The following is a 23,877-nucleotide window of genomic DNA, read 5'->3' as shown; positions in this document are numbered from 1 at the left end:
GAAGTAAAATATTTTAGGTTTCTTTTCTCCTGCAGATTTTTTTAATTTGAATCTCAGAATGCATAGATGGTACTGCTATTCCAAGCAGCTGTAATTGTGATCAGAAGATAATGCTATGTACTTAAGTTCCCTGTAAATAGACCATAAATCACTGGCAGTCTAGTGGTGGTGGTGTGGTTCTGTTTTACAATTTGCGTCTGGTTCAGGGTAGGAAAAAAATGCACATTTATTTTCAAAGTTGAATTTTAAAAATTATTAATAAGTGAGGAATCTGCTTTTCTTCTATTGGCACTTGCTCATACTGTATGGTACAATTCATTTTTTCTTACCTCAATTTGTTTAGCCTCTTAACAAAAGCATTTTTAATAAGTTGTTTTAATTAAGAAGCTGAAAAGATTTTTACAATGAAACATATGTTCTGGTGTTTTGTTAGACGATATTAATTTCATTAATTTAAGCTGTATGATGCAGTATTACTTGGAAATTTATTAACAGAGAGTCTAGTTTGGGAGCAAGTTTAACGAGCATCGAGACAGTTTGTCTTAATTCAGTGTTTCTATTTTAGTACACATGGCAACATAAAAAATGCAAAGATCTTCTTTATTGAAGAATATTTTCTGTTAAGTTTTTTCTTTTAAGTGGTTTTAATCACAAACATTATTAGTGTTCTCACTAAATAAAATAGGCTGAATTTGGGATGTATCTTTCCTGCCAACAGGTGTTCATACACTGTGTGTCTGTCTCTCTCTTTAGTGTCTTTTGTCTTCTAAAATCTAGTATAAAAATTACTGCAGGCTGCCAAGACTGTCACGCTTACTGAACTTAACCCCTCAAATCCTGCACTACTCCAGTCATCAGGAAGACATTTCACTTTTATGAAAGAAGACATGTACATCGTGTTGAAACAAAGTGTCATAGGGTATTTTATAACTCAATTCTTCATATTTCAATAAAGTATTTTTATCTCTTATTTCAGGATAATAGGATTTTTTTAAATAGTAAGCACTGATGTCTGTTTCAGGTTAGAAACTTTGCATTTTAGTATGTTTAGCTACTATATATTATTTACAATATTCTTTGTTTAAAGATTACATTATTTCAGTGTGGTTTTCAGTATCTTTCTTTGCCTGATAGGATTATTCAAACCCTTTGGAGTTACATTTCTTTTGCTGCTCCTTCTTGCTGTCACATTTGTGATATTATGGGATGGATAAACTTTTAGTGACAGTGAAGGATGGAAATGTGGCTTTTTTGTTCTTGATAAATAAGAAACAAAAAAATCCACCAAAACTCGAACCAATCAAGTTAGTGTTTTCAAATAAAACCAACCAAAACCCACAAAACAACCAAACCAAACCCCCATGCAGCACACTGGTGAAATACTTCAGGAGGGAGAGCTGTAGCATTTGCGAGTGTACCTGGCTGTCATTTGGTGCAGGTGTGTGTACGTGTGTTCCTGACCGGGGATTCAAAGACACAGAAAGTCAGTTCCAGGTACAGTTTGGGCAAACACTGGAACGTGGCCTGTGAAATTCATAGCAAGGTATTTTTGTCTGAACATGTCTGAAGAAGCCTTATTATGGTCTTCTTAGGTTCTTTTCTTCTTTCTAGAGGTAAGCGTTTAGATGGTCTTTGTAAATACCCAAGACTGAGTTCAAGATAATCTTCAGAGAGCAGCATCTCACCTGTTTTTGTTCAAGTGGTGAGCAGACGATGGGAACAGGCAGGCAGCTCAGGTCACGCAGGCAGCAATGTGCATTTGTGAAAGAAGCAGGGGTTATTTTTCTTTCTTGACTGACTGACAGCTGTAATTATATGTACTGTCCTGAAGATTATTTTGCTGTTACACCTACTATTTCTTTGCTTTTGATTTATGGGTTATTGTTTAAATCAACAAACTTAAACATGAATTTTCAACTGATGCATCCTTTTCCCCTTCCGGACGGTTAAATACTGATACACACTTTCTCTATAGAAAGTGCTTCTTGGAGTCTGTGGCCGCATGCCACCAGATACAGTGTGTCAGTTTATTTTGCGAAACTGATGATTCCTTGCTACCAAGAAAGTTTGCAATTCTGATATAAATATATAAGCTATAAAAAAAATTTCTGCTGCAACTCTTCCATTTATGTCAGACCTTTGTGAGTAAAGAGCTTAAAAATGAACTTTTATGGTCATGGAGCTGTGATAACAGTTGGAGGATTCCTTGCTTGTGCAAATTAAAATCAGTGTATTGGGGCAAGGGGGGAAGGTTTTTATTAAGGAATCAAACTTGATTCTTTATTCCCGTGTATTATTCCTATGATTCTTGAACTTCTTTTAGGTGTAATTAGCATACACGTCCTCCCCTCTTTTTTTGTTGCAGTTCTTTTTTTCACGCTCTCTGTCTAGGTCTGTTGTGACCAGATTAGTTTTGTATTTCCATTATAATTGGTATTTATACAATAACACACACATCACTTCAAACTGTTTTCTGTTCAAGTTTTACGTGAAAGTTATTTGATTTAATGTTACCAAAACTTTAGCAAAACAATTGATAGAGAATAAAATGAAACCATAATTTCCTCCACGCTTATGTTCTTTGTAGAACAAAAAATAATCTTCAATGAAGTATTGAACCAACTTTCTCCATTGCATTATGAAGTGAAATGTTCAAGTACCCTTGAAATATTAGCAATGTTAACATTACAGAGTTCTTAAGCTGTTATGCTACAACTTTGTTTTATTCCTGTGTTTGTTATAAGTTAGGGAATTGTAAGATTCTGTATCTGTGACTGTAGCTGAACCATAGTGCAGGTAAAGTACATGTGAGGATTAGGAAGGAATCTGAAAACAAGGCAAGGAGATCAATAGAACTGTTATCAGAAGTAAGAAGGGAACCCAGTATTTTTAAAATTTTCCATTTTTTGGAAACTTTTCTGAGAGGCGCTTTCATAGCTGATGTGGCAGAGGTTTATGGAAGGGTCAGCTGATGAACCACCTCTTAACCCAGGTGATGCCACAAGGTGATACTTGGCTTCTAGGTTTCCTTTTTTAAAAAACTCTTAAGTTTCTGTAATCAAAATGAGAAAGAAAAAATAGTAACATTGCAGTATCAAATTTTAATTGTCAGGAAGTGCGGAATTAATATTACCTGGGTGACTGTGTTTTAGCTCCTTTGCACCTGTGTTGTAAGAGAGACATTTGCATGATTTCTGTCACCCCTAAAAGGTCTTGCTGCTTTCAGTGCACAGGACATTGAACAGCACTCATAAAGGAAGTTTTATTTTTATTATCTTTATTATTTTTGGTGCATGTCTGCCTTATTTACTGCACATTATTCTTTTCCTTGGGAGCTTTTTACAGAAATCATCATCTTGGTACATGACTGTTTGCAAGCCTTGAATTTACCTTTACAACATCCTGCTAAATTAGGGTTTTTTTTATTCCCATCTTACAAACAGGGAACTAAGACACAAAGGTGAGGGTAAAATGTTTCCCTTTATTTAGGGAGCCCCGTCTGGTGTGATAAAGGCTTTATTTTTTGGGGCGCATAACACGTGAAATTCCCTGAAGTATTCAGGTGCTGTTTATATAGGTTCCTGTGGCAGTTACAATTGTTCCTTCTTTGTGAAATGGGCACCCAAATACACTCTGTTCGGGTGGGGGGACAGGAAAGCAGCAGCACATCCAGCTGGAAATAGCACAGGGTGAGGAACTTGTCACAGAGCAGGGACAGTGTCCACTCCCCAAGGATGACATTCAGTAGCCTTCAGCAGCGTGTCCCGCTGCTTCCCAGCACTGTGTAGACCTTTCCACCCTACACAAAGGAGCCCTATAGATACATTTCCTTCACCACCTCATCCTGAATGATGGACGGGGCAGCTCAGTGTGCTGTGCTGCAGGAGGTGTCAGTCTGTGGAAAAATGAGTACACGACACTGTTACAAAGCACGTATAAAAGGCCATGCTGAGGTTACTAAAATGATGCTAATTCTGACCTTTTTTTATGCTTTTGATTACCAAAATAGGAAATCTGAATGTTTTTAAAACATAGTTTTCTGTTTGAAATAAATCACATAGACAAGTACTTACTTATGCAGTTTGATTTGTAAATGGCTTCCTATAAAAAGGCAGTAACTTGTACTAGTCAGTATTGTCTTTATTCATAAATATTCATAATTAGTATGACAATAGGTTGATAGCAAATTAGTTCACTTTATCAAATGTCAGTTGAATTTCTTATTGATTGAACATACAATAAAGCTAAGGGATAATACAATAGCTTTTTCAGTGACAAAGTTTGTAGCTTGTATGTTTTTGTGCTCAAGTTGGAAGAATTTATTTAAAAAATTTGAAGACATTGATTTCTATGGATATTACCTCAAGTTAGAAAAGAAAACTTGGGATCACGTGGAAGGAATAGTTACTGGTGATAAGCCTTTGCTCACTGGAAACATTAGGGAGTTCTTTTGCTGAGCTCAGAAGTACTCTTGAAAACCCCATCAAAAGCCCACCTATCTGTGTTTTGTAAGAGTAACAGAAATGTGTCAGGCTACAATATCACAGCATGAAAATTGTTTGTAGATAAGATTTGGCTCATAGCTGAGGTCAAATCACAGTATTTGTTGACCTTCTGACTTGGGCTTGATGCACTGAAAATCTGGGCTGTTAAACTTGGGAGTCATATGACTGTCTAAATCCTTACTTTTCAGTCGCGATGTTCCAGAAAAACAAGGCAGAACTAGTGCAATCAGGCTTAGCAGTCCTGTTGCTTTTAACCCTTTCTAAGTTTCTTGTAGGGAATGTATAGCTTTTAGGAAAACTAATAGCTTTTTACAAGTAGTTGTTGCTATTAAGCACAACTGAAAACTGGCACCTTGCTGCAAATATTTAAACATTTAAATTTTTAGAAGAATTAGGCATACAGCAATACAATGAAGTGACTTCTTGTGATTACCGTAGTCTTATAGTAACACTTCCAGTAACCTAAAATAATGTGCATCTTCATTTTTCTCTAGTCATGCATTTAAATTGTCAAGTCTGTTACACAGAGAAAACTATACCTTATTTTATGGCAATTAGTATATCAATTTACTTCACGTTCTCAAAGTGCTTATTAATTTTAGCTCGAAATAGATCAAATGTACCACATGTGACTGCTGTATCATAATACTACTTATCTATTTTTAAATCTAAATGGACTCTGGGAAAGTACTTTGCAAACTTTTGGCTTCTATTGCAGAGCTGGTTTCCTATGTATTTCTGGGTAAAGGGCCTTCTAATGTATTATCCATTGGTCTTTTCTGGCCATGTTTCAAGGCTTTTATGTTTATTAATCAAAAAAATGAAATAAAACTCAGGTAAATTGTGTAAATCCTTTTACAAAATGAGCAAGCTGTGGAGACTCAGTCTTTTTCATTTCAGTCCTGAATATGTTCTGATATTGCAAAGGAAAATAAGATGTGTAAGTCTCAAGTTCAGAATTCTATTGTGGTATTTTGTTTTGTAAATGTTTTCTCAGTGAACTTATATTCAAGATCAGAAATAATTACTTTATCCCTGCATGTATCTTATAAGCTTTTCAAAACAGATTAAATGTGTCATTGAAACTAGATTGATTAACGGAAAGCAAACAGTCTTCACCTTTCTTACTCTGTAATCCTAGAGTTATGGCTCAAAAGTTATCTATAAGATAATATTTCTTCTGTGGTGGTTAATTGTGATCTGTTTATTTCTAACACATGTGGTCCAAGTTAAATGTTAGGACTTCTCTAGCAGGGTCTCACCTCACCAAAATAGCATAGTCATGGAAATGAATAAAGAGAGAATCTCCAAGGCAGTGAAGAATTTTACTGTTTTCTAGGTTGAAGGCAGCTGTAAAATAAGCCAAATCTAAGGAGAGCAGATGAAATGTTACTGAACTGGTTAGCTCCATGGTTGCATCTGAGTGCCGTTGTGTTATATGCTAATTGTAGTTTGGCTTGTGAGCATAAATCTGTGTAATTGCCATTTGTAGTAATTCAGTCTGAGAGTTACAAAGACACAAATACCGACAACAAGCAGCACCACAGAGATGATGTCAGTATTTAGCAAAACATGATAAAGGAACATTAATTATCTTTGCAGTCTGAACTGCATCATAATTTGGGATCCAAGGGAGTACCCTTAGGTGACAAACATTGACAAGCACAACGCACAATGGACTGCGGATGGTTTCTTTACTCAGCTTGTGAGCCAAGCAGCAGAAGTGGAGTGCGTGCGGCTGTTCTGAAGTCGCTCTTCATGCTGCAGTCTCGTCTCTCACTGAAGAGGTAGAACCCTGAGGTCAGTTTTTCTTTTTTTTTAATTTCTTGTAAAGACATCAACATGTTAGTGATGCTGCAGCAGCTAAGTTTTATAATTTAGACATCTCAATCTGTATCTGTAGCAACATCAAATACAAATTCAGGAGGACAGCAAACTAACTTAACAAACACTAGCGTTTGAGGCATTCTCTTTTCTCAGTGTGCCCAAAGTATACCTGTAGTTTGGTATTCATATCCTAAGCCAGCTATTGCTAAGTCAGAAGTTGCTAAGATATTGAAGAATATTAAAGTGGGTGTTTTGTCTTTCATTTATGCACAGTTGGCAGTCAGTAACTAAAATCAGTTTTCAGTTTCAGAAGTTAAATGAGAAGAGTTGAGATAAATAGATTGTGTTGAATCAGTGTATGGCCTTTGACCTTCTGAAAATTAGTGGCTAAAACAGAATTAAGTGTGGAATTTTATATACAGACATGGAGTGTTGTCCTTTCAAGTTGAAATGGCTGAAGAATTAGGGCAGTGAGGGGGTAGGCTTTTTTCTTCTTCTGTCTGAACAGTGATATGCAGACCTTTTTTCATCTAGACAAACTTTGCCTACGCTCTTGGGCACTTGCATTGTACAACATCTCTCTCTCGTTCTTTTTTGTCTGATTCTGTTTCTTAATGAGAACATTGTAGGCACTTTTTTTTTTTTTTTTCTTAATGTGAGAGAATAAAACTATTCTAATTATTTGGGAAAACACTGGTGAAGATGCCTTGCTCTATAGCTTACACTCAGATTCGGGTTTCGCCTCCAATCCCAGCAGCTGTTGGAGATGCAGAGCCCTCGTCCTTCCTTCACTCCTTGGTTCAGGTTTCCCTCTGTCCTGTGTCGGCTCCCTAATGCAGTCTTGCGTCAGGACTCCATTCCTTGCCCGTTAGCCCTTCCTCTGCTTTTTAATTATTTCATTTTTTTTGTTTGTTTGTTTGTTTCCCACCCTCCCTGCCCCCCTTTTCCAGTTCTGTTGCGAAATGTTTATTTTTTTACTGAGTGTCAGACACATTCTGGTAAATTCCAGTATCGTATGTTCCCTGTGTTTGCATCATAGTTAATCCTGAAGTGGACACTTAATGGCAGAGAATAGAAAAATATTTCATTTTAAGCTGTCCATTAATAGCTCACTAATTATTTCTAAGCAAAGAAGATGATGTAGTTTCCTTTATCTTTCATATTTCAGCCTGTTGCATCAATAATTCATCTCAAGGTTGCTCGTGTAAATGTTACTGTCATATCTTTAAAAGATCTATTTCAGTCTTTTGAATCAATATATTTTCTTAGGAGGCTCTAATTTGGGCTTTATTTACTTGTAGCAAAAATCAGACTGTGTTAAATGTGGCTTTTGTTTCTGTATATTTCTTATTCTCTTAATCTGTAATATCTCGGCCAACTTAAATTTTTTTACTGTCAGAAGTCTGATGTTAATCCGTGTTCTTGGCTGATGCAAAAAAAAGTTTAATAACAACGTTTGAACTGCATATGAAATGCTTAAATAAGTCTTATTTTTAATTTAAACAAAACCCAGTTAATTTTATTTGCAATTGTTTCCATATTTAAGCCTTACTTTTATATTAAATTTCTGACTACCAATTATTTTTAGACTATACTTACAAATTAATGAAAACAAGTGGAATGTATGATTAGAAATTTTGGCATGTTGAGCAGTCAGGCCGTTCTGGAAAATATTTGAACGCATGCTATGTGGGACAAAATTATATCAAAGAGCTATTTTATTGCAAAACCAAGGGTGCAAAAGGATGCTTTGAAGAAAGGTGGAGAGAACATTTGAGCTCTGCCCCGCTGCACACTGTGGACATGGGGCTGCCTCTTGTCCAAGTGGCTGTGTCCTGTCGGGTGTTGGACTTGTAGCTCTAGATGCGAATTCCACCCCTAAGGATGTGAAACAATTTCAGGAAAACTGTCCAAAGGAGAGGGAGGGAGAGATTCTGGTTTTCAAAAATGCCACGTGACAGATATATATATATATATATATATATATATATATATATATATATTTATATTTATATTTATATATATATATATATTTATATATATTATATATATTAATATAATTATGTTCCTATATGATGTTCAGAATTAAAATATTTACCATTATTTTTTAGTATTGAGAAGAACTTGTCTTTGTAGACAAGGAAAAGACTTAAAGGTTCATGCTGAGTTTGTTGCCCTCCATTTCATACCTATTCTAGGTGACTGCCAGCATTTTGTTGACAGGGTTGTTAGTTATGGGTTTGTTTGGAGTTCTACTGAAAGTATGTTTTTCTTATCTGTGTTCCTTGGGCTGGTTGCTTTAAGTAGAACAAAATTTGTACCCAGGATATCAGCTTTTCTTTTCCTAGGGTGGGTATCTACATACCCATTTTTCCTTAGAGGGAGGAAGGAAGAGAAACTTTCTGTTTCAACATGAAAGGCTACGAGGCTGCAAATTCTCCAGCAAAGTATAAAGCTTTGATCTTTTAGCTGGAGTTGTAATTAAGGAGTAAGAGAAAGGGATGTTAGGTTAGATTTGTAAATTGTTTCTGTTTGGGTTGGGTGGACTGCTAGAAAGGGACTCAATAAGCTACATCCAAGTGAATGAGTGGAAAGCAAACATAAGAGAAGGTGGAAACAATTTCTGTGAAATAACAGATTGGTAAACTATACACAATTGTAAATGCCACAGTATTGGTGAAGGATGGCAATGAACATTAATAAGGTACTTTTAGTAAAAGTGTTCTTCAATCTGAACTAGTGGTGTAGCTTTTCTGTTATGAGAGTAGGGTGTCCTGCTTTGTTCCTAGAATTCATTAGTCAGGTTGCACCTACACAAAATGAGGAGATAAGATACCTTCAGAGCTGGATATATGGTATATTTGTACTGGGATTGGAATGCTGTTGTCCTTGGGGGCTGGTGCTGCACACAGACTAGTCCAGTTCCTGGTGGATGTAACTTAGAGTTACTGAAGCAGTCGTCATTAGTCCAGTATGTACTACTGTTGTATTTAATCTGCTCTTAATTAGCTCATGGACAGAGGTATTAATGAACAAATACCTGAAGATAATAAGGAGGGTGCAGAGATATAGTTAATGTAGTTGTGACAAGTGAATCTCCAGAAAGAACAGAAAGTGAGCAGGTTATAAACTTAGCAAATCCAGATGAATAATGCATTTTCTAGTGCTGTTTTTGTTTTAGTTAAGGAAAGATCAGCGCAATTTGAGTTAGTTCAAATAGTTTTCTTCTCGATCGCCTCCTACCCAGTTCCTCCTTTCTCTTTCTACCCATCTTCCCATATGTGCATTTTAGCCCCACAACATCCTTAGCACATGTTAGGCTAAAAATTCGATTGTTGAGGATTAAAATTATATGGTTCCATTTTAACAGGTTTTCCATGACCTACATGTACATTCTACCCTCTGAAAAGTTTGGTTCACTGTGCCAAAGTGGTATTTTACTTCAGCAAATATAGTAGGGGTTGCATAGAGTTCAGGTGTACCTGAAAAGGTAATTCAAATAGAGCTTTCAACCTGAGTAGAATTTAAAATTGCTTTCAACATGGAGTCTCAGAAGCCATTAATCTTCAGGACTTGGCAACGTTTGGCATCCTGAACGCCCAGCAAACCCCCTGGGAACCACGCAGAGTGGCATTAGACAGCATATTAGTGTTGTTAACCTTTCACAATTTTTCAGAAAAAACACCAGCAGTGTTTTCAAAATTTACAATGACACATCATTTGCCTTATTTGGCTGATAAATCACTTTTCTAAAAGTGTTGTGTTTAGAGAGGCAAAGAAATGGAAATGTCAGTAGGTTACCTAATAATACATGAGCAGTCCTTTTCACTTCAGGTAAGGATTCATTTAGGCTTTAATTTCTGGGTAATTTAAGTGTTGTGTTTCTATCATGTGAGAAAGGTGAGGAGAAGGCTCAGTAATTGCAATTACTAAGTTCATTATTATGATATCTCACATAAATGGGATGCTATGTGTTTCCTCCCCCTACGAGAGTGGAAGAAGGTGGATCTTTATAGTGGTAATAAGTTTAAAAATTTGCCCAATGCATTGCAACTGGTACCTCATTTTGACAGTTTTCTTGGGTAGAGTTTAACTTGAGAGGAATTGGAAGAAAACCAGAATCATCCTACATGCAATCTGACTCCCAGAAATAACAACTCTGTATTGAGCTTGTTGGGAAAAGTTACGAGCATCTGAGAGCAGATCTAAGTGAAACAAACATGTTTGTTCTTCCAGGAGGAAAAAAAGAAGCCCCTGGCTAGGTACAAGATTTTAGACATTTTTCTCAAAGTGGTTCAGGTAAATTAAGGTAATAAATTCAAGAGAGAAGGTGTCTTCCAGCTCTGCCAAATTAGAGGGTTTCTTTTCACCTCTCAGAAATTAGCAAGGGCCACACGATGCTACCATAAGGCAGGCTTTACCTATTCAAAACAGGGTTATTCAAAACTTGTTTAGTAGTAATCATGAATAGGATGCCCCTGTCACTGCAAGATTAAGGATAACACTCCCAGTTATTAGCAGGAATCCCCCCAAAGGGCGAAGCCTGTGTAGGCACGTTCTCTGTTTTCGCTGGGTGTCTGCAGTGGAGGTGTGCAGGGAAGCTGTCAGCTATTTCAGACATGCACATTTTTGCGACTCCAGACTTTTTGGCAGAGATCTCTCATTTAAGGATGAAAATATTTGGACATTTGTCATTTGTCACAGTTCTCAAATTCTGACCTGCGTAGGTTTCCTGTGTGTGGTTTGGGGTGGGTTTTCTTTGCAAGAATTCTGCTGATGAGGACAAATCAAAAGCAATACCAGTGGCATCTCTCAAAAACAAATTAAAAACCCCCTGTCTTTGAACAGTTACTTGTTTTTCTTGGCTTGCTTTCAGAAGAACAGTAATCAAGTAGTAAGCCTAAGCAATTTATAATTAATCTGTGGAAGGTCAGCAAGGCTCTCACAGCTCTTTGCCTGGGAACTGTTCGCTGCCGGCTCTGTGACAGCCGGTTCTTACCAAGCAGGTCTCTTGGCTTTTGAGACTTAAGGTGAGAGTGGAGTTAAAGGTGCATACATGTTGAGATGACTTACATTGTCATCAACAGATCATTTCTGTAAATATCAGAAATAGAAACCAGTGGAAAGAAAATTAGAGAGTGAACTTTGATAGTTAATATTGTTCGGTATCAAAAGCATTGTATCTATGCTGCAAAAACTTCTTTACCTGTTGGAGTGTTCATTAGCTCAGCAGGCAGAGGGAAAGTTCACTGTGGGGACAGATTTTGCTTGAATATGAGTTTGGGGAATTCTTTGGATAAGAGTGGTATAGAAGAGCCTTGTGGTATCCTTGTTGGGAAGAATATGGGTTGAGTGTTGATGCTTTGGGGTGACCTACTGTGAGAAGCTGCTCTTAGTGACATTTCACAGCATGAAACACAGCGATGCATTTTTAATTATTGTTTGCTCCTATTTATCTCTAAAGCAAATTAAAGATAAATACAAGTAATGGACGCTCTTGTATCTAATTAAAAATAACTTCAAGAATATTTGCTGTTAGTTTATATGTCAGTTGAAAGTTTATATTACATATAAGAAAATATTTTGAAATCAATACTGTTGAACTGCGGGAAAGGTTGTTCTTTATGCAGTCTAATAGAGTGAGCTATAGTAGAATTGGCCAGCATAATGGGAAACCTGCTTGTTAGAAAGAAAGTCTTTGGCTTCTAAACAAAATGCAGAATTGTCAGACTTCTTGGAATAAAGATGTTTTGTATTATCAAACACTGATTTTAGCACTAAAAATAAGCAAGCTTTGTATGTTCAGCACAGCTTGTAACTTATTCCCTGTAAGCTGGTGAAGGACATCGCTAGTTTCTTTTGATCTTAAAAAAAAATATATATCTTTGATCATTTTGCTTTGAGAGTGAAAATGCAATTGCAAGGTTGTGACTTCTTGAGGACACAGTGGTGAGGAATTGTATCTTTGCTGTCATTCATACTGCATGCTGAGCTGTCATGTCATGTGAATTGTTTTATTTTGTTGAGAGAATTACAAATAATGGTGTATTTCATCCATACTTTCTTCTAAAGCTTTTCTCAAGAGTTCTGTGTTGTGGATAAAGACATTTGCATAGCAACCTTTGAGAATTCATAAAGCAAAATTCTAATTATTAGTTTTTAAATTGCCTCGTGTTAATAAGTACTAAGTGAAACAGCAGCTTGGCAAATTCTGCCTACTAGGAATCGCATCTTGCAATCTACACTTTTTTCAATTTCAAGATACATATCTGAGCTTTAGTTGTTTTGGCCTTTATTGCAAGTAATGCTTGGCAATGCCAAAGGATACTATGGACTGAGAAGAAAAGTGCCTCTTTGCTTAATGCTAGCTGGAAAACACATTTCATGAACAGCAAAAGGGAAATGTTTCATTTTAGATTGATTTTTTTTTTTTTTTTTTAAACTTGGTAAATTACTTCTGTTGTGTCGAAATGCAAATACTATTTAATAATATATCCAGACTGCTAATAAATAAACCTTACGTGAAACAAACTGGATATAAATTATAATAAAACCTCACATGGGTAGGGAAAATAATAAGATCTGTTCACTTTGCTCATATCTCACTGAGAAAAGTAGCCAGTAATTAGAAAGTTGGTCTGGGAATCATTTCCCCTCTAAAAAATCTGAGATATTTCATTGTGTTTATACAGCAGATTACAGATGAACGACCAAGTACTTTTAAAACTTACTGTTCGGTATTACAGTTTTTGTACCTCACGTTTTGTTTGTTCTTAAACCAGCAGGTCATGTTTGTTACTCCATTTAAGTGCGGACGAGCAGATTCTGTAAACCCAGTGTAATTAACTTTGTTATATAGAGAAGTCCTGTTGTCTGAGCTGTACTTCAGATGCCTCCATATTAGTGCAAGTTCTTGTAACTGGGTTACTGCTTACTTAGCACAATGTGTGTTAGGAGCATTCAACAAACTTTCAAATATCCTCTTACACACCCTGCAGCCTCTTGTCTTGGGGCCAGCAGCATCCTTTCTGCTTTTCAGGGACTTAATGCTAGTTTTCCGCTCCATCTGCTGTGAGGGATAGTGCTAGATCTCTGCTAATTCAGACGTTCCCCTGTTTTGTAGAATATCTGAAGCTGAGCTGGCTGGTAGGAGCGGAGGGCCCAGGACACCCAGGGCAGTCTGTGGTCCAGCGACGAGGTGCAGGAATACGGGATCTGTTCCCAGTACGAGCAGAGATGTGCACATCTCCACGCCCTATGAGCAAATGCTTTGTACTTTAGAACATACTATATGAAAGCCACTGCCCTGTTCTGATTTGTGCTCTCTTTCATTCTCTGAAGAAGCACCATCCCTTCCAATGAAGTAACTTTGGTTTTGCTTTCTTTCTTATTTGGATATTTTCCTAATTGAAGCTGTCATATAATTGGGGAACACTCTTTTGGATGAAAACAACAGTATTAATTTAAAATATTTAGCTCAAAGTGGAGTCTGTTGTTTTTGTTTTGGTTTGGGCTTTTCCCTCTAGGGAATGTGCTGGTGTTTTCAGTTGCAGACCAGCTTCCTGAAAGAGGTACTGAAGTTATTCTAGTTAATGTACTGTTTATCATTCTGGTCTTTTACTGTACAATACAGAATCTGATAGCAGCTACTACTGTAGTAAAGAATTTCTATCTACTAGGCTTTAGTTTTGAATGAGCATTTTACTGCTGTCCCTCCCCTCACTTCCTCCCATATCAGGCATTAGTACTAAGCATGAGCCCAGATCTCCCAGGTTTAATTATCATTTGTTAAGTGGGGCACTCTTGACTCAGGACACATAATGCTTAGTTTCCCCTGAGAGCTGTTTTCAAACGTAAATGTGCTTCTTATGGTGCAGTTCCTTAGTATAACTAAGCAGCTAAACTGAGGGAGGATAGACCAAACCTGCAGATTCTAGAAAAAGGGAGGTCATCAGCCTGAAGCTTTTTGTAGCCAAAGTCCCCTCTGCAGCAGCTGCTTTACCTGCAGGAGCCTGGACTGGTTCTGTGGGGGAGACAGATCTTCAGCATCCCTGTTCTGATGGGAGGTTGGCCAGAATTCAAGCAGGTAGCTACTCCTTCAACACACTCAGATACTGAGCAAAATGCACAAATTTTAGCATCTTTCTTCTAATTCAAGAACTTCGTGGGACTTGTTTTGATGAGTGGCACTTTAATGCTCATTATTAAACAACAGTATATTTTGCTGTAGATTAAGTGGACCAAAACCTTTGTCTGTATCTACTGTTGTTTTTTTCAGAGACAGAGTTGCTGAGTTCATATGCTAAATTTTTTCAAAATTTAACCTTGGATTTTAATTCAAATAATTCAAAAGCAAGAAAGGAGAGGAGTCCAGTTCTCTTTGGCATGTTGGATAGTTTTGTGCTTCTAACGGAAACACTCCTTTGCCCGGTTCTTCTCACCACTAGATTTGGGACTATGACTACAAGCTATTTTACTTCAAAATAACCATTTGATATGTTGATAGAAATGGGGAAACTTGATCTGCTGCCATGGTGCGTGCGTGGAAAATCACATAGTCTTCAATAACGAATTTGTCAAATTTTGACAAGAAGACTGATAAGAGTGATGCTTTTAGTGTGCATATGAAAAATCAGATGCTAAATTTGACTCTTTTTGTTCTTAGTTATTTCTTTATTCCTTTTATATCATCATGGATTAAGAATAAATGATGCTGTTGGACCACATGAGCCTTAATTTATGCTTCCTGATGAGAGATGAAGGTATTAAATGTCTGCTGCAATTAAGCTTGTGTACAGTAGATGCCAGCAGAGGTCTACTGAGTCAAAATAGAAATACGACCAGCATTTCCATAGCAACAACTTCCTCTTGGCAAGTCCTATTTATAGAACTGCTGCAGTCCCAGCCCCAGTGCAGCTCTCAGGGGGGCTCTCGAGTAAGGGTTCACCTTTCTACAAAAAATGTACACAAAAAGACACAGTGACTGCATGCGGTTACTCTCTTGTGGTTTATTAAATGGTCAAGTTATTGGTTGTGTTTATTTTGTTTATTTACATTTTGAATTTTTTCAACGGAAAGCCATTAAATCTGCAGGATATTAGCAAATTCTGCTCTTCCGTGTATTTAAAAAGAAATGCAAGCTGGTAGCATAGAGCTGGACGTATAGTGAAAAGCAAAATACATCTGCTTTTTCAAGAAGCCTTTTTCTGCCTGTTTCTACCCATAATTCTTTCTGAAATATGCATGGCTGGCAAGACTCGAAATGGATTCTGTTTAATTACATAATTTCTTATGAAAATGTTCTTTTATTTTTTAGTAATGAAATGCCTATTTGTATACTTTATGTTCTTTTCTCTCAAGCTTTATGTAACACATAGAAAAATACCTACGTATTTTCTCAGGCTTATAGCACAGAACACTCTGGTTCTTAGTATATATTATTTAACAATATTTCAGTTTACTAAATGCATATGAATTTTGGATTTTCTAATTAAAAATTTGACAATTAAATTATTTTTCTTAAATGAGTTGCTGCATCTCTCAATTTATAAATATTTTATTTGTCAATAAGAGATCTGCTAAATTCAGCAACATCCTCCAGCTCTTAAAAATGGAGGAACCCTCACTAACACTTTGTATCAAATAATTGCTCACTCCTTTTGTTATAAATAATGAATAGTAAAGTTGGACTTTGATTGTTGAGCTAACTGATGCATAAAGGAAAAGATGTGCTTTATCAAGCCATCAATTTTTAAAGCAAATAAACTTTCTTTAACCTTTAGAAAAAAATCTTCTTTATTATTCATTTATAAGTGATTTTTTTCAATAGATTACAAACAAAATAAATATGCAGAAAAAGTCACAGTATCTCTTTTTGACTTGTGGATGAAGGCCAGTGCTGAAAAAAGAAATGCTAATTTTAAGTATTTAAATTATGATAGAAAAGGATATTTTTATATAGCCCTTAAAGAGAGGTGGAATGTGCATAAACAGGGAGATTAAGACTCAGCTTTGTAGGTAACCAGGAAAATACTAGGTTTCAGGATTTGGAATTTAGACCTGAATTTTAGTTAGCTGCAGGTGATGTGAAATTTATTTTGCATTATGGATCCATTTTTTTAATGTCCTGTCAAGGAATACAGTTAATTCTCAAAAACTCCTGCATGTTTTTGATTGCAAGATATTAGTTGTTACCCTTCATTCAACACTAGAGAAGATGCTTCCAGTTTTGACATAGGGTGAGGCAATTCCAGTTCTCTGTATGAAACTAAGTAGTACAGCAGTAGATCCTAGGAGTAAATTAAATACATTTCAAATATATAGAGATCTGCTGTAGTTTTAAATGTTTTCCTGTTTTGTACTTCTTTAAAATTCAAGAATTAATGGTAACTCTACTTGAGGAATATCTTAAATGTTTTAAAATCATAATGTAAGTATTTTTCCTTGTTCAGTTAAAGCCGGAGTATACAAATCATGCCATTACTCAACCATCTAGGTCCTTCAAGGAAAGGAGGGTGCTCTGTTTCTTAGTCCCTAATTTTAAGGCTTGACCGATAGGGTAGAATTGCTTCTTAGAATTTGTGAAATGATATTTTAGCAGAGATTATTAAAAAGAAGTTGTCCATGTAGCTACGCTGCTTGCTGATTCTTTTTCAGCCAGAAGCTGAAAGAGTCAGTGGCCGGTTACAGCGCTGGGTGTTGTCACCTGTGGCTGAGACACTGGGCATTAAGTGCTGGGGAACGCACCAAGGTTATGGGTTGGTCGTTAGGAAAAGTATAAATAACTCTGTTGCCTTTGTCACATTAGAGGACCGCAGCATTCACCATTTTCTATGGCTAGTGTTATTGTGTTGTTTGTTATAAATTTGTGGGAGAGTACCTTAAAAATTTTGACTGAAATATTATTTATCAAAGTACTGTAACTTACACATATATTGTTTGCATTCATAGATGAATCTGTTACCCACCGCTCTTGGTGTTTTAACATGTTTTAAAATATTGCCAAGATTTCATGGCTAGAATTTAGTGAAGATAGAATTTCTGCCGAAAGGAAATTCTTCATGTTTCAGTGTTGACTTTGGCTGCAAGGAGAAGCTGGAGCTTCATTATCTCTTTTAGAACAGAAATTTTAGAAACCAGCTTTACATCTTTCTGTGTAACTAACACTTTCCTTGAATTATACACGTAGCTGCTGTGAACTGAGCATGTTTGGGAGCGCTTTGAGGAGATGGAGCTCTGCGGGCGTAGGGGCCCCCGCGCCAGCGCTGAGCCCTGGGCCGACGGTGCTCGGGCCGCACCAGGCCGGGAGCTGCTGAGCACACACCAGGTAGTGTGTACCCTCTGTAGCCTGGGAAGTTTGGGTTAATTTCACTGTAAATGTGGATAAAGAGGGGATTGTCAATGCTGCCCGGCTGTAGAAACTAATGAGAGACATGGATGGCAAGTGACTAGTCTTCAGGTCTTCAAACATAATTGTTGTAAACAACTGACCTGAAGTAAGCAAATCTTCCGTAGCAGAAAGGTTTCCTAGGTCACAGACACTGTGTAAAATTTACACACTGAGTAAAATTTATACAGTGAAAGTTAAATTAACCTAATCAGGCTTGACATTAAATAGGCTGTACCTGTGCCCAGAGTCTGACACACACCTGGTATGACTTGCATTGGGTGGGTAGAACATCTGGATGTTCATGGTCTGCCTGGAGCACAGCCAGCTTCTGCTCTTTTGGGAGGGCGTACAACATCTGCACAGCTTTAGAGCTGGCTCAGGTTCTTCTTCCAGCTCAGAACATAAGAAAGATGACTTCAGGTCTGTTTGCACATGTCTGTATAAGCATTTAATGGTATTTAAAGATTTGCAAACTGGCCGTACTGGCTAGCAAGTGGAAGTCCAAAGACAAGCAGAGCCACAGAGTTTTGCCTTTGATAAAACACTATCCATTGCTGATTATTGAGCTTTTGGGAAGTAAGATAGAGCTTGTGGATTCTGTGCTTCATATATAGCACATAAAATACTTGGTGTACTTAACGTTGAGTTGATTTGATAGATTAGTATGTCAGTAAGATGAAAGATTAGGTAAAAGGGAGTAGGAGATTCTACCTTGAAAAGTCATGGACTTATTTGAAGACATCCATGTCCACATGGGATGTGAGGTTCACAGGAAGTCAGTGTGGTAGTGTTTTGTATTATCATTGGGCAAAGCCAATCAAGGCCAAAAATTTCTAAGATTAGGAAAGAGTATTACTATCTGTGTATAAATACGACCAGTACTTTATGTTTTGCATGTGGAGAGGAACCTCTATAACAGAGTTTGCTGGCAGTAGTTTGTAGAATTCTGGTAAATCCAGGTTTTTCTCTTAGGATATCTTCTAACAGTCCCTTTTTGATAACCTGTTCTCACTTAAACCAGTTCACTTCTGTGATCCTAGAGGATGCATATTTCTGCTTCTTATTTTTGACACTTAATTCAAGTGTCCAGGTTAGTCACTTGGGTGCACTTAGAGCTCTGAATTTTGGTAGGCAGAACTGCTCTCTGGCAGTTCCTGCATCTCCATTGACACTAGAGGTTAGCAGACTCTAACATATGTGGTGTGAATTTTGTAAATTACTCTCTTTCAGATCAGGGAAACAATGATTTCACTGAAGACATTAGGAAAGATAAGACAGCAACATAAAGGCTCAGAAGCATGGGAGAGGCGAGAGACAAGATGAGCGTACCATCATACCAGGTGGCTTTGTGTACTGGAGAAAATAGCCAAGGTCAGAGAAAAAAATAAGTCTCTTGGAAGAATTGCCTGGGTGCCCAGAGACTTGTGGTGAACTGCAGGGGAGCACAGCTGTACAATTCCAGAGGGGCTCTTCCAGCTCCTGAAAGTCCACCAGGCAGGAAAATAAGTATCTTGCTGTGAAGTATTTCTTACACTGCTTTATGAAAGATGGCATAGCATTACTCTCAAAGTATTTGGTTATACGTGGCGCATAATATATCCCCTCTGCATATTTGTAACCTCTGATAATGCAAATAGATCCCCATGGTAGTCACTAGCTCTTGTTTCTGCCAGCAGAACCTGGAACCAATGGGATGTCATAGACGTCAGCATTGATCTTGTGACAAAGCAGGTGAAAGGGTGGAAGGCGTAATGTGGCAAAGGACCCATGTTGGCATCTGGGAAGGTTGCAGCGCTGGACCCTGACCAGGGAGAGCAGTCTGGTCACCAGCAAGTTACCAGGTTCTCATCCAGATATGCAGACCGGTGTATAAAATTATAAGTGTTTAGATGGTTCCAAATTTTGAACAGCCGCTGGAGAAAAAATTTACATTACCAGAGTATATCCAGACCTTGAAAGCAAAGAGTGTTTCTGTGCTTTGCATAGAGTCTAGAAATTTAAACTTCTGTGTTGACTGAGGCTGATTACAAGAAGTCTAGAAGTGCCCGTTAGGAGGAATGTAACCAAATCTGTAAAGTCTGTCCCTCAGCATTTTTATTGTTTTGTCATTATCATAGGCAGTTTGTCATATTTTTTTTTTTCTGAAGCACAGAGCTGTTATGAAATAGTTATGTAACGTCCAAGGCTGGATATCTGCTGACATTTGAAAACTATTCAGTGAGAAGTATGGTGATGAAAAATGAGAGGTATGTCTTTAACACGTGTTGACTGTAAGACAGGAGACAGATTGTGGAGAAGTTATTTCAATCTTTCTTAAGAATAGCCTAAATTTTTAAGAAGCCACATCTTATATGTGCAGAAGATATACTGGGAAACCTGCCTAGTGCATGTGTTTCCATTTTCACAAGAATGGCTATCTAGTATTACCCATTGTAACCATGCAAAATAACACAATTTGCAAATTAATTTAATTTAATGTTAAATGCAGCTTTCAATTTATTTTCCCTATGTTATGCACCATTAAAAATGCTTTCTAGACTTACTCTAAAGCTGCAAATACTCGATTTATTGTGAATGAAAAAGCTTTCTTATGCAATTCCATAAGACTTGCATGCAAAGCTTTTGCATGAGCAATGTCAGGAGCTGGTGAGTGACCATGACTTCGTGACTCTCCTTCCATCTGCCTTTGGGGCAGGGAGGGCGAGCGTGCTGCTGGATAAGGATCTGCCAGCACTGGTTGTTCTGGTACTTTATTCCTGAAAAAGTTAAATGAATTTGCTTCCTTCTTGAAGTAAGGAGAACCGAATTTTGATAAGTACAATGCAGTTGTGTTTATATGTACATTAGAATTGAACTTCTTCAGTCTCATAATTCTTGAAGGAGAAAAGTATTACTTTTTTTTTTTCTCTCCTCAATAATAAAATACTAGTTTATTCAGTAGGTTTTGCAAGTAACCTCCTTGCGTAGAAAGTTGCTTCACTGAAAACATGAGATTACTGATGATTACATTACAGCTGGTTATGTTTGCTATGTAGTACTACATCTTCATGGTGGGGAAGAGCTGCAGAATAGTCACTTATTTTTTCACACATGGTTGTGGTAAATTTAAAAAAATTATCTACTTTCTGATCTTCTGAACAAGTTGTTTATATGATAATGTTTTAATGTGTGTGTATGTATGTATGATGTGATGCATTCAAAAAATGTGAAAAGACCTTCTGGAGCAATTATTGCATATTTTTAAAAAGCAAACGTTTCGATTGACATGAGAAGAGAGTTTTAGCAGTGTAAACCAGGACATGATGGAGCTTTTGAGAAAAGGAAGCAGAAGCGAGCGGTGGTTGAGCAAACCCTGCCCACAGGAAGCCTGACACATGCACGGCTCTTCGTGCCTCTGGCTTCTTCAGCTCCCTTTAGATATTTTCTATCTTGCTTTTGCAAAAGTTGCCGGTGTGTTAGATGGCAGCTCAGAGGGAGGTCCCTTGTCACCAGTGCACAGGGACAGCCACAGCACTGCAAAGACTGGAAGGCTTTGCTAACCGGCTTTTCCATAGGCACTCCAAGAGCGGTCCCCATGACCAGAGAGCGGCTCTGGAACATGAGAGCCAGCGCTGCTCTGAGCTCGCTGTCCTGTGGGATAAATCGAGTAAGTAGGGGGGTTTTGCTTGTTTTAAAGAGATTCACTCTTGAGTTTGCAGAGTAAGTGAAGAACTTGCGTGTTTGTAATCAAAATTGGCACTGATCTGTGATACATTTTCGCGGCAATTTTACGATTCATTACCTAAAGGTATTAATTTGCAGAACAGCATATGGCATCGGGCAAGGGGAAGTGGGGGTCTGGTTCATGGACCTGTGGCTGGGGGGTGAATTAATCCCTCGTCCCTTCTTTTCTCTTAAAGCACAGTTGATTTGTTTTGGCAAGCCCCACCCCAATTTTTACTTCTCAATTACTTCCTTTATTTTCAAATTATATCAGCTGGTTCAGCAGAAATAGAGAACTCATTAAAGATTGTAATATTTAAACTTAGGAATAGGTAGACATCACTGCACAGATTTAACTTTTTATCACTCATTGTTTTATTTTAATGGATGTATACGTCAGAATGCTCTGTACAGTGGTAAACAATATAAAATTGTGTTTGGTTTAACTATTACATATTAATTTAGTGTGGGAATGCTGACTATCTTTTCTTCATTAGTGAACAGTTTACAGTATTAATTGTAGGGACGAAAACTTTTCACGATTGTAGCAAAAGTGAGAGATTTAAAAGAATATCCCAATCTAAGTAAATTGACATTTGATTTTCATTTTTTTCTTTTAAAGCTGTGAATTATTTTGCAAAGCAATTATTGTCTCTGTGGTTAAATACTTGTTTTAAAGTTACAATATGATAATTGATGATTATTTTGTTCCAGATATCAGATTCACGGATGGATTTGAGATAGCACAATTAGCTGAAAATAGGCCTTAGTGGAAGTGCTTAACATCAGTGTTACCATGAAGAAAATCAGTGTTTATACAGCTCCCTGCTTGCAATTTAAAATATTATATTAGTAGGGAGTGAATCTGTTTTCAGAGGATAAGCACTAAACATGGGAACAAAAAGGTGTTAATGCGTTGACCTAAAATAGATTCAATCTAGGTCTCCCAGATGAGATGAGAAAGGATCAACTAGTGTTGTTGGGAAGATAAATGATGAAAGTGCATAAATTCTGAGCTTCCGCTTCTCAAAAATATTTTCAGCTTGGTAAAAATAGATGCATACTTCTGTTTATGTAGAAGCTCTTTTTTATGTAAATAGCCATTTGAAAAAAATAACACTGAAGCATTTTTGTTTATATAACATGAAGAAGAAAATGCTATTGACCTACTGACACTTACAAATTGTGACCTGTTTGTGTACAAGTCTCTACAATTTTTTTTCGCCCTCTATTTAAGGCTGGCTTCCTCATGTGACATGCTCCATGAGGAAATGGACTGTCATGTCTCTTGATGATAAACACGGTGAAAATGGCTGTTCTGCGAGTGCTATTTTAAGTCACAATTCAGCGCAGTGGTTGCACGCAGTTTTTCTCAGCCAAAGTTACTGAGCTGGTTGCTGAATGGTGGTTTATTATGTATCTTTGGGTTTGGATTGAAATTCTGCGTCTTTATCCTGAACCTTTACTCTCAATTTGTAGATTTATTATTTTTTTTAATAGTAAATAAGAATACTGTAGGTACACATGGACTGAGTCTACATTTCAAGTTTCTCATTTCACTGCCACTGTAGCCAAATGTGTAATAGAGGAGATAAGGAGTACAGTGGAGGGACTATTTCTGTCTACTACTGCCTCCTAACTGTATCTTTACAAAAATACATCATCTGTGAAAATTATTTGTAACAAATGAAACTTCTGCTGGTGCTGTGTGTTGCTTGTTTGGTTTTCACCTGAGAATTCAATGTCATGGAATTGTGTAGGATCACTGAATTCAGGTTGTTGATTAATTTCACAGAAAGTTTAATGACGAAGCGGTGTTTTAGAAACATACTGGTGTTTGTCTTGTAAGGATATGTAAATATTCTCAACTATTCTGCCCGTATCATTGCAGCTTATGGAACGTTGGTGTCAGGTTTTAGGTGAAGCTACACAGCAGACAGTGTGAACTACTACTGATGTTCGAGACAAAAGCACTCTTTCTAATTACTCAACAAATTTGGGAAGTCATTTCTCAAAATTTTGTTGGTTTAGGTTTGAGGTAGAAAGAAAGTTTATGTATTTATAGCTGCTGCAATGAAATACTATAACAGATCTGGTTCTGTGTATGACTCTTTACAAGCAGTTACTGTGAAGCTCCGGGTTTGAAGAGAAAGGAGCTTCTGACTTTTGTTTTGTCGCTCCTCTAGTGTCGTGGGTTTGAGTGATTTGCCATGTGGTCCGTAGAGGTTTTTCAGTGGTTGGTTTTGAAATTTAACATCTTTGCTTTGTCTTTTTCATATGTAAAACATGCAGTTTTTCTAATGTGCCTTGGATTCTTGGTTGCTGCATGAAACTAATGGGTGTGTTGTGTGAAATCCTCAGAACCCGGTAGGGCAGAGGTGGCTCAGGGCACCGTGGGCCTTGGAATTGGTTTTAAAAAGCTGACTGAGCACCCGTGTGATGGTACAGCCTGAA

At 37.2% G+C, this 23,877-nt stretch overlaps 1 protein-coding gene across 8 annotated transcripts in view; it reads left to right on the top strand.

Annotated features, from left to right (window-relative positions):
* Positions 1 to 23,877, top strand: part of PRKACB (protein kinase cAMP-activated catalytic subunit beta) — a 71,492-nt gene that overhangs the window by 15,118 nt on the left and 32,497 nt on the right. For 2 of the 8 annotated variants that reach the window (XM_021294180.2, XM_021294176.2), the window contains exons 1-2: positions 19,474 to 19,562; positions 21,276 to 21,367. The exons of 2 other annotated variants lie outside the window; for them this stretch is intronic. In XM_021294180.2, the coding sequence (XP_021149855.1) occupies positions 19,489 to 19,562; positions 21,276 to 21,367 (166 nt within the window). In that variant the 5' untranslated portion in view covers positions 19,474 to 19,488. Of the gene's footprint in view, positions 1 to 19,473; positions 19,563 to 19,932; positions 19,968 to 21,083; positions 21,368 to 23,877 lie in introns of those variants that run through there. 4 more of the 8 variants (XM_065072688.1, XM_065072686.1, XM_065072685.1 and 1 more) reach the window with 3 other exon arrangements.

This window comes from Columba livia, chromosome 8 (assembly GCF_036013475.1).
Source record: "Columba livia isolate bColLiv1 breed racing homer chromosome 8, bColLiv1.pat.W.v2, whole genome shotgun sequence".
Lineage (NCBI taxonomy): Eukaryota > Metazoa > Chordata > Aves > Columbiformes > Columbidae > Columba > Columba livia.
Note: the sequence above shows the minus strand (reverse complement) of the source record. Positions and strands in the feature narration are given on the sequence as shown.